At 42.4% G+C, this 11,273-nt stretch overlaps 1 protein-coding gene across 6 annotated transcripts in view; it reads left to right on the forward strand.

Annotated features, from left to right (window-relative positions):
- Positions 1-10,123, forward strand: part of RASA3 (RAS p21 protein activator 3) — a 123,040-nt gene extending 112,917 nt beyond the window's left edge. For 5 of the 6 annotated variants that reach the window (XM_035565576.1, XM_050708341.1, XM_035565575.2 and 2 more), the window contains 6 exons: positions 745-851; positions 1,796-1,878; positions 4,627-4,838; positions 5,607-5,710; positions 7,489-7,672; positions 8,253-10,123. In XM_035565576.1, the coding sequence (XP_035421469.1) occupies positions 745-851; positions 1,796-1,878; positions 4,627-4,838; positions 5,607-5,710; positions 7,489-7,672; positions 8,253-8,328 (766 nt within the window). In that variant the 3' untranslated portion in view covers positions 8,329-10,123. Of the gene's footprint in view, positions 1-744; positions 861-1,795; positions 1,879-4,626; positions 4,839-5,606; positions 5,711-7,488; positions 7,673-8,252 lie in introns of all 6 variants that reach the window. The other variant, XM_050708340.1, reaches the window with a different exon arrangement.
- Positions 10,124-11,273: the final 1,150 nt, after the last annotated feature.

Consider the following 11,273-nt stretch of genomic DNA (forward strand, 5'->3'; position numbering starts at 1 on the left):
GGCCGAGCAGTATGAAGTCACCAGGCTTTCCAAAGTCACCTTGAAACTTTTGGATTGATTTAGTGGTTAGGAAGGCGGCGGATGCATCACAGTTCCTTGTAAGCTAATTCAAGTTTGAAATTAATTAAAACTGACAACTCACTAAACGAATGCCTCTCCTCTGCCAAAAAAAAGGGGGTTGTCCTAGCTTTCAATCATCAAATTGCTTTGAATTGCTTATTGAGAACCCATTTCTAACTGCAGCATCAATGTGCAATTGCAAATGGCGTTGTGGAGCATCCTGATTTTTTCTGAAGCATGAGAGTGACTAAAGCATGGCAAGACACAATCCCTGTGCTCCAGAAGCCTTACACTTACCTTTAATAATTAAACATACTCTAAACATTTTGAGCTTAAAAAAAAAGAAAACTGGTAGAGTTGTGTCAGGCTTAACAGAACCTTTTTCTGCTGTAGTAGGAAATCCTTTAGCTGGGTTTGGAACAGAGGAAAGAGCACATGCTGCAGTTCAGCTAATTAACTAGAGTCCCTGTATCCACTACAAATCAAGCTACTTGTCTTGCTCCATATCTAGATCTGGAAAAAGGACAGGCTTAACTAACTGATGCACTAAGCCTATCCAAATGTGACTTTCCTTTCCTTGTCAAGACAAGGCCTCAATAATGAGAAAACATGTATGCATATATATATATATGCACGTGAGTGTAAATTCTGGTCTGTTGTAACAACCATTGTCCTGTTTACTAGGTTCATGATCAAGAGAGCACAAGGAAGAAAACGATTTGGTATGAAAAACTTCAAGAAGAGATGGTTTCGCCTGACAAATCATGAGTTCACCTATCAGAAAAGCAAAGGTAACAAAGGTTTGCCAGGCTTTTATTTTTAAACCATACTTTAAAGTGAAGATTAAATACGAAGATAATGTAAGAACTGAACACTGATACCTAATCCGTAACTGTAGAAGGCACGGCGCAGAGAAGTTTGTCAGCCTTTATTTTCTTCCCCTTTTTTGAGTATATCTGTACTGACTGCTAGAGTAGGCTCTTGGATAGCCCAAGATGATATAAATTAGCAGAATATTTGATAGTTTTTGTTTAATATTAATTATTAGCATTATCTGTAGGTTTCACAGTTACCTAGGAAATTGTCTTAGGAAACAAAACTCAGGGGCTCAAATATTTTACCCTGGGATTTGGATTTGGATTGAATATTGTCAGGTGCATTTCTGCTAGTTCTTATAAATTCTGCAGCATTAGCACAACTGACTGCAGTCAGGGATTTGCAGCTTTGAACCTGCAAATATTTGTTCACTTAATGCTGCCTAATATCAAGAATTTTGCTTTTCACAAATCGTTTCTGTTGGTTCAGTAGTAGGCACCAAGTATCACTCCCTTCTATCAAATAAATAAATTTGGGGTGAGAAAGATGAGGAAAGATGCTCAGATCATACTGGTCATCATTTCACACTCAGCTTTGGAATCTTACGTCACCACCATCAAAATACTTCAGCTCGCCTGATAAGAATGATTTCTTTCACCTCCTCAGTAAATATTCTGTGTCCTGCTGCAGCAGTCAGTTTCTCAGAGATTTGCTAGCATAATGTAGTGCTGCTGAAAGCAGAAATGAAATTAAGGTAATGCTTCAGGACCATGCTGGTAAATCCCTGCTGAGGGAAAGATTTTTTTTCTATGCAGTCAACATGATCTTCAAAGGAACTGAATCAGCCCTAAGAAGTAAGGGCAGAGGGTGAAGTTGAATTTTGAATAAGTTGCTCAGCGTCTATGTATTCGTTCTGCAGGTGATCACCCTCTGTGTAGCATTCCAATTGAAAACATTTTGGCAGTGGAAAGACTGGAGGAGGAATCCTTTAAAATGAAAAATGTAAGTAGGTCATCTTCATTAACTTACTTATTAGGCTGGTCTGGATCCATCAGCCTAATTGCCTTTTTCCCTTTTGTAACGTGGATTGGGTTTCTATTGAAAGATGTACAACCACAGCTGCTTGTTCTGTATATAGTAGCAGGAGTTTCCAAAAGTACAGCCCATTCAGATTCTTATCAGTCCAGTCAGCAGTCCTTGGGTTTCGTGATCCGCAGCACACTCAGTACTGACCACTGCTGATCAGCTGTCTGGGCTCCACAGTGTTGGGCACAGGTAAGGTAATCGAGTCCCTGCCCTGTCTGTCAGACCTCTCTGCTGGGAAGGAACTGACTGCTTGTGCTTGTGAACGATTACAGGCATACACTTGAGATAAAACTTACTGTGTATGGAGAGGAGCTGAGCTCTAATTCTGATTAACTCTTCAGTGAAAACATTCCTTAACTTACGCTGAGTCTGCTGGGCTAAAATGCATTCAGAATCTCTCCTTATTTAAAAGACTTATTATAGGGAAAATATCCCGTTATTGTTAACAATAGAAGATAGTATTGTGAGCATGAACAGAAACTGTGCCGTTTTTTGGCTGCTTGAAGTCAGTATTACCTAGGAAATGAAGGTGACTACGTCCATTCCAGAAAGTAAGGTTCAGAATCTTTCCATAAGCAGTAGAAAATACCATTGTCACCTTCTCCTGGTGACGTTTATGTTCCCATTTATCTTGCCATACATAAATAGAAAGCTGCAGCAAGAACAGAATTCTCAAGACACCACAGCAGATGTATTTGCGATGGATATTCCATCGTGGGTACTAAGTGTGATTAAAGATACATGTTTTCTATAAATATTCTCTGTGTATCTGTGCTCTGAATTGTACCAAATCTATTTTTATTACTCTGATAAAGCTGCGTGTCTGGCAGTAAGGCTAGTAAGGCTGTGCATCGCCTTTCAAGCGGCCTTCATCTTCCTTAAGCACACTTTGGCCTAGAGAGTGCCTCTGAGTATTTCTCAGGTCTTCTGTGTTGTATGAGAAGCAACTGGTGGTTTTGATAGTGTAAAGGTCTTGCGACCACTCGAAATTCTTGGCTTAGTTGTTGCCATATGCTAGTTCACTTAGCTTGGTGTCCCCTTACACAAAGCCATACCCCTTAAGTCTGTCCCTTTGTTGTAATGCAGCAGGCTCCATTTACCCCTTCAGGACATTGAAATTCTCTTCCCTGTAGCTGTGTGTTAACAGAGAGTTGAGCTGCACACTGCCATCTTCCTCTTTCCTTCCTTCCCCATTCCCCAAACTCAGATTGCCAGTCATGTCCTGAAAAGTCTTATTAAAAGGCCTCTTTGTGCATTTTGGCAGTGCTGGACTGACACTAGCAGCTCATCCACGGCTGTTACGTGGAGGCCTTTGTGCCTTTCTAATTACTGTCTAGTGTCTGTGGGGATACTAAATCCAGGGAAATGACTGTTGGAGCTTCTGTTTCCTGCTGTAAGTGATGTTGTAATTACAAGACAGCTGTTCATTCGCAAATTAGCAAGTATATTTGCAAGCAGTTTTGAAGGATGTGCACCTGAAAGTGTACCAAGGGAAGGAGAGATGGTGCCTGGTGCCAGCCTGCAACATTCTCCTGACCTGCCAGGTGCAGAATTCAGGCCAATATTTCAGCTCTTTGTAATACACCAAGGTGAATCTCAGTTTTCTTAGAATATCCTGAGTTGGAAGAGACCCATGGCGATCATAGAATCCAACTCCTGGCTCTACACAGGACCAACCCACACCCCCAAAATTGATGTTTTATGCCTTTTTGTTTTTCTTTCTGAAGTAGAAGAGAAGAACCAGCTGTTTGGAAAATAATATTGCAAATTATGTGGGCAGTGCAATGACTAATGGCTTGAATAATCAAATGGGAAAGTAGAATGGGAAAAGGATAATTTAAGAATATCTGACAGAGGAAAAACCATTAAAATTAAGTATTTGCAGAAGGTAAAGGAAATGATAAGTGTTCATCATCAGCGTAATCAAGCAGTAAGGCTGGACATCAGAAACTTGCCTCTTCAAGGGGAAGAAAATGAAGGCAATTATGCCATCTTGGAGAAGAAGCAGTTTTGGACAGGCAGGGGAAACTTTATTTTAGATTTTGAGTGCCCAAGCCATAAGGCAGAATTAACATGTAGCAATTCGAACCACCCCCAGGCAATTAAAGAGAATCAGAGAAAATGCATTGCTGTGATTTGCTAATTGCAGCTGTGGTTGGATGCAGAAGTGTGGAAGTTACTAAAACGAAAGAATCGTGCTGAAGTAAGTGTTAAAAAGACTACAGATAAAGCAAAGTTAAAGTTACAGTTAAAGCAAAGCCGTCCCAAAGGTCAGATCCAGATTCTCATTTTTAGTCTTTCCTGCCTCCTTCTGACTAGCATTTCCTTTCAGCCCTGCATTGCTTCCTTCTGCCAGCCATCCAAAACTTAGAGCTGCGACATTACTAAAATTGTGTCCCCGAGGCTTGCGGAGGCCCAACCAGCAAGTTGATATTAGCTGCTTATAAATCATCACCTCAAGGAACAGTATCTTATTCCTTGTACCAGGTGAAAGGTCTTGTTGTTTTAAGGGCACATTCGCTTTCTTGATTTTGTGTTGAACTGTATTTATTGGCGCGTTCTGCACGCTGTTTTTACTTCAGTAAATCCATCGGTCTGAGCCCAGTCCTAGGTTCGCCAACTCAGTCGGGTGGTTTATTCTGTGGTTGACTTCTCTGTTTGCAGATGTTCCAGGTGATCCAGCCTGAAAGAAGAGTCCTGTATATCCAAGCAAATAACTGTGTGGAGGCCAAGGACTGGATCGATATACTCACCAAAGTCAGCCAGTGCAACAAGAAACGCCTCACGGTCTACCACCCCTCCGCCTACCTTAACGGCCACTGGCTTTGCTGTAAAGCTACTGCAGATAACACTCCTGGCTGCACACCCTGCACAGGGTAAGGATCGGTACCGTGCCGCTGCTCTGGATACTGCCAGGGCCACGTGTGTCAGTGCGCCAGACGTGCAGGCAGTGTCGTGTTTTCAAAGGCCCTTTTTGGTGTCACTTCTGATGCTGTCAGTATCTGCAAACCTCGGTCAAAATGTTGAAATTTTTAGAGTTCAAAACATTGATAAGAGTTGACCGTGGGATAAAATATTTTCATTCTGATCGTCTACCATTAGTAAATATGCCAGACATCCCTTCAATGTTTTGTTTGTAAATTTCTGAAACAAAGATCTGCTTCTGGATTTAATTCTAAACTGATCTTTTCTGAGGAGGCTACTCAGGGTCTCTGTTAAATGAAGAGGTACAGTCTGCTTCCCAGGAAACTATTTTCGTCTAAACTGAGAGAAGCAACAAGTCTGCAGTGGTAGTTAGTCTCAGAATAGAAGACCTGTATAGCTGGGAATTCAGTGCTTTGGCTCCTCCATCTGGTTATAATAGATTAATTCACCAAAATGTTTGGCTACAGGTACAGTCTTCTCTTTCAAGTCAGAGCGAAAGCACGCTGGATAAATCCAGGCATTAAGAAGTTTGAACTTGGCTACCTTTTCTCTTGGGAACAGTAGGAAGTTTTGTGCTCCGTTCCATATATTTTGTTGGCTTTCATGAGTACTTGCTTTTCAACATGGAAGTCACATATTTTCATCCTCGTTAAGTGTTTTTTTGTGCCATAATACACCGTTTAACATCTAACTTCTGCCTCTCTTCCTGACCCTTACAGAGGCCTGCCAGCAAATATACAACTGGATATAGATGGAGATAGAGAAACTGAGCGCATCTACTCTCTTTTCAACTTGTATATGCCAAAATTGGAGAAAATGCAAGGTAAGGGGGAAAGATCTTTGCACCTCTGACACCTAGCAAGGCAAAAATACCTTTGAAAAATTGGATGTTTCAATTAGACCAACCTTGCGGATCAAATCCTGATTAACCGTTACTTAACGTTTCCCCTTCTGCTGCCTTGAGGCAGTTTTATGGATTATTTTTGTAGCAGCGTGCAGCCTCATAGTCTGTACAAAGTTCTTTGCATAATAAACAGTTGTTTGAAATACGGTCTTAACCGCAGCATCCTAAAATAGCATGGTCGGAGAGCATAACTTGGATGCTCTGAATTGACAAATCGGAGCGTGGACTAAACCAGAAGTTTACTGAACCCGAAAAGAAGCACAAGCAAAGTTGAGGTGTCGGTGGAACATGGGTTTATATTACCAGAAGCCACGTGCACATTCCCTGATTCAGATCCCCAGAACAGGCTGGATCCAAACGGATTCCCTCGACAGGCTCTTCCGGAATTATCAACAAAAGATGACCTTTGGGTGTCCGGAGTGAGGAGGAGTGAAGTTTGGGCTGAGAAACCCTTAAGAGCTAGGGGGAACGAAGATGCGATATAAAGGATAAAAGAAAGAAGAGACAGCAGAGGAAGTTAATACTGGTAGGCATGCCAAGGAAAGTATCTGGTGTACGCAGTGCCAGACGTAAAATCCCAGTTTAGCACAGGGAGTGGCAGGGAAGCCTTCGCTGTGGCACTGATCTTTAAATAGCACTGTTTTATAATACGAGATAAGTTGGCGGTGTCAAACGCGGATTGGAAAGCACTTTAATCCAGTCCTGGCCACCAGGCAATTGCAAACTGAAGATCCTCCACCACTTCCGAGCTGTCTGAACCAGTGCCCAGCCTGCCCCTGTTCCGAATCCTCCCTGCCAGAGCCAGCGTCCAGTTTCAGCGTCAGGGGAAAGGACGCGGGCCTGGCGCAGGCAGTGCAGCAAGGGGAAGGTAACTCGACAGCTGAGACTGGAAGAGCAGCACAGCTAGAAAGCTAAGGCGAAAGAGTAAAATTCTCTCTTCCTAACGTGCTCACCTACAATGCCAAAGCAGATCACATAATGAATGTGTTGCAATTGTCCATGTAAGCAGCGTCCTGATGTCTTAGCCAGGAAGGCTCCCTGGTAGGGTAAGAAGGTAATATTACGACTTGCCCTTCTTAGAATATTTCCTTAAGCAGGCAGCAATCATGGCATATTGTCCTTGTGCTTGTTGTGCAAATCTTTTGGGGGTAAAGTTGTAAAAACATCTTCCGTGACTACTTCAGACTGAAAGTGTTTTGAATTTGGTCTGCTGCGAAGTGCCATACGTGCTGCTCAGCTGCTGCGCGTGAATGTAACCTGTCCTTCTGACACAAAAACACTAGATGTCATACAGCCCAGTCCTGCAGCGAAGGGGCAGAGTTAGGCCTGGCTCAGAGTTGCCCAGATGTTTGCATGGTACTGCTAGCGGTAATTTGGGTAAAAGCGCTGCCTGTGCAGCAGAGGACAGCTTTGCACAAAGGCAGGCCTGCTCCCCTTTCCTTGTGAGACTAGGAGGCAGGAATGGGCATGAGCCAGCCTCTGTGCCTGCAAACAGCCCAGCAAAAGGACAGGGACCTGCTCCTTCTGCTCTTGCTGTCAGCGTTGGCCTCGGTTCTGTGGTAGTTCTACTGAATCAAACCGAGGAGAATTGCTGGCCTGCGTGGACCCCAGACTGAGTATTTTTAGTCTGCTTGTCCCACTTTTCCTTTTCTCCTACCTGCCTGATACCTATTCCTGTACTTTTTATTTTTCCCCAGAGGCCTGCGGCAGCAAATCTGTGTATGATGGACCCGAAGAGGAAGAATATTCTACATTCATCATTGATGACCCTAAAGAGACATATAAAACACTAAAGCTGATTATTGAAGGTGTTGGAACTTTAGAGCAGGAGCACGCTCAGTATAAGAGGGATAAATTTAAGAAGACAAAGTATGGAAGCCAGTAAGTATGGGTTGTCACAACAGGTTAACAGTCCCAGGAAATGATATTTCCCTTGCTTGTGTTCTGGCCTTCACATTCATGTTCAGAAAAGATCCTGAAAATACCTACAAAGTAAGATTTTGACTTCGGATATCACAATATTTTAAATATTTAAAGCAGAAGGAATTTTTAAATGCTTATTTTTCAGTTCATAAAAGAAACTCATAAAAATAAGTGTGATTATTTTTTATTTTGAGCCCATGCTCATGAAACGTGCAGTAAATACCAGAAGGGACGTGTATTTATGGGTTTGTTTTTGAGTGTTGGTTTAAAGGTGCGAAGAATGTACAGCCACATGACCTTAGTTTGTGTCCACATAAATAAAGGAGTGCTCTTCGCATCTCTGACAAAATAAATAAATAAATAAAAGCAGGGAACAATTCAGCAATCAGTCAGTTCTTCCAGTTCAAGGAAGGTGCAGTATATAATTACAACTTTGATAATCAAACTTAAGGTTTTGTCTGTTTCTTTCTGTTCTGACATTCTGGTTCCTTGGTAGAAAATTCTCTATATAATCTGTTGTTGTTGTTGTTAACTCTAGAGAACATCCCATTGGTGACAAGAGCTTCCAGACTTACATCAGGCAGCAGTCAGAGATCTCAGCGCATTCCATATGAAGTGCAAAGGACACCACAGACAGTGCTGAAGGGTTGATCGGTGAAGCTGAACAGCAAAACAAAAGGGAAGCCACACATGTAGCAAAACGTATGGATAAGTGTCAAGCTTACAAACTTGGAGACTTGCTAAACATACTGTCTTTTCAAGAAACTGTTCTAATAGTTGCTATGCACTTTATTCATCTGGTTATTGACAGATGATGAAACTCTGCCTTCTAGGCAGTTGTTGTCATGTGTATTTTTAAATTTGCTTTGGTTTCTTGGAATCTAGTGATCAGTTCAATGATCAAGGTGTGTGGACTTCATCTTGACAACTCCCATGCAACTCCTTACGTTTCAGAAACCAAGCGTGCTGCTAATATGCAGCATTTTCTAGAATTGTTGTTTGTTACTGTTTTTGTTCCTGATTAATGTATATTATGCCACACCCCGCGTGCTCTCTTAGGAACAGCTTAGTAACACTTGGCTTTTAATGCCTGCATTTAGAACAGAAGCAGAGGGAAAAAAACCTCTGGTGTAATCTCTTTCATTGTAGCTTGTATTATGAGCAGGCCAAGGAGCAGACCTTTTGTTTTTACAGCAGCATAATGTTTTGCTAAATGTGCACAGTTTTTAATAGAAATTCAGATCTGAATGGTACTCTTGATATTTTTGAGATACAAAGTCATTTCTCCAGACACAGTCGGCAGACTTTGGTTCTGAAGATGAAATCTCAGTGGTGTAATAGAACTGACTCTCATAAATGTGAGCAAGAAAGAAACGAACTAATGTCAGAGCTACTTGTCTCTTTTTATACAGTCCAACAGTGGCAATGTTTGAAAGTCTGCCAGCCGAAAGGTGAAGTGAGCTGATTTTGATGACCTTTTTACTGCCGCAGCACGAAGGCTGAATGGAACACGGGTCTGGCAGCTGAGACACGCTGAGTCCCAGGCACAAAAGCTGTCAAGATGGCTTTTATGTGAAAGGATGTTTAAGCACTGGAGTCCACGTTATCCTAGTACCACTTGCTTTTCTGGAAAATAGATTTCTAGCTTTCCCAAACTGTTTTTAAATACTTTTTTTTTTTTTTGAGAGAGAGAGAGACCTGTTAAAGGATACTTAGTGTATTAACACATGTAAAGGTAACTTGTTATTGTTCTGAGTGTATTAAAAACAGAATGAGCTGTGTATCTCACTAATACCAACACAAGTCGTTAGGGAGGGGAATAAAGATCTGCTAAATATAAGATATATATTTATGTAAGCCGTTTAGTTGTACTCAGTAACTTTCCTCTGTATAAGGGTCTGATTTACAAAACGTCTAGCTTTGATGTCGCGGAAGCCTGCATGATGGACTTGAAGCTTCTGTGGGCTGGAAGCTAGTTCTGGTTTGAAGCTGAATTGGGACAGAAAGCATTCACCTGTCAGTTTAATGTGAAGGTATCTGTATCTTTGCTTAAGGTCTTACGGAGTAACTCTCAACTGTGTCCTTGCACCCGATGTGATTTGAGATGGCTGAATTACCTTGAATGCCTCTGTTTCTTAGTGATGCTCTTAGGAATGAGGTTTTCTTTTTGTTTGAGTATATAGTAGACCACCTCCTAGCAGACAATAAACGATCTTTTATTCGTCTTCGCCCAGCAGACTGGGGAAAGGGAAATAACGCGTCGCAGAGGTGCATTTTGGACTCTGAGCTTTTCGCTGCCATGAACTGCAATTTTTAACCTGTATTTGTAACTTAATATTGTTTATAAAATACTAATGACCTGTTATGTGTGTTCTACTTGCCAATTAAAAGAAATGTTTTATTTCTGAAGGCTGCGTGTGCATTTGGAGTCTGTTTAGGTTCCTAATGGTCACCGGGGGTGCTGTTGGCTGGCACAGCGTCAGCTGTTTGGAGTTGGGCTGTGGATGGAGATCCTTGTGAGTGCACACCAAGGTCTGCCGGGCTGCTGAGTCCCATCTTCACTTCTTCCCATCTCCACCCCTTCCTTTGCGTCAGCGTGGCATCGCAGTGAACCAGATTGGGTACCTGAGCCCACCATAAACTGATCTAGCAATGAAAACAGTTTTTGCCCAGCTACAGATCGGCCTTTTCAACTGGTTCCTTGTGTTATCACATAGTTGCTGGTGCATGGAGCATGCCACTGTGTTTGCAGTAGTTTTCTTTAGTGTCTGCTGAAAGTTTCCAGAATTTATCAGTCCTCCCTGGAGACTCACGTGAATGAAGCTTTGGCTCTGAGATGTTCTCTGACGAGCTGCACTTCACCGTCACCCAAACAGACACGTGCATTTCTGAGAAACGTCTGGAGAAAGCCTTCTGCAGACACACACCAGCTGAGTGACAGTAGTGGTTTAGCAGGTAGACCACAGCTGAAAAAGAAAACCAAGCTGACGGTGGACAGCACGACACCGGCCTCTTTATGAAGGTGAACTTGACCACAATATGCAAGTGTGTGTTTCTGCCGAGGAATTTTCAACCATTCTATAAAAACGAGGTTTTTAGTAAATCTGGTAGTACACTGACACAGGATTTGTAAGAAATCAGAAGATCTATAAATGCGGAATTACTGTAACACTGTTCTCAGGTCTGTCTGCTTTCCACTCGATCTCATTCAGTGTGTACAAAGATTTCCTGCTAACCTGTCTTGGCTTGCTGCTGCTTATTCCTTGCAGTGATGTTTCCGTCTATCGTATAGGCTCTGATTTTCCCACTCCAGTTTGGGTCCCCCCCATCTGTTGGACACGAAGAGGCGCGGACGTGATGGCTCTCTATTGCAGAGCTGGCCCACGCTGTCATCCATCCCTTTTTCCTACAGCACATCTGCAGCCTGCAGCAAGGTTAGTGATCACAAAGCTTTAGATCCAGGGAGGCACAGCTGGCGCCCAGGAGAGTCAGAAACTTTAACCAGTGGAATCGTGGAGACCGAGAGAGCTTAAAATGAGCATCTTGATTTCCAGGTACT

This window comes from Cygnus atratus, chromosome 1, assembly GCF_013377495.2.
Source record: "Cygnus atratus isolate AKBS03 ecotype Queensland, Australia chromosome 1, CAtr_DNAZoo_HiC_assembly, whole genome shotgun sequence".
In the NCBI taxonomy this organism is placed as follows: domain Eukaryota; kingdom Metazoa; phylum Chordata; class Aves; order Anseriformes; family Anatidae; genus Cygnus; species Cygnus atratus.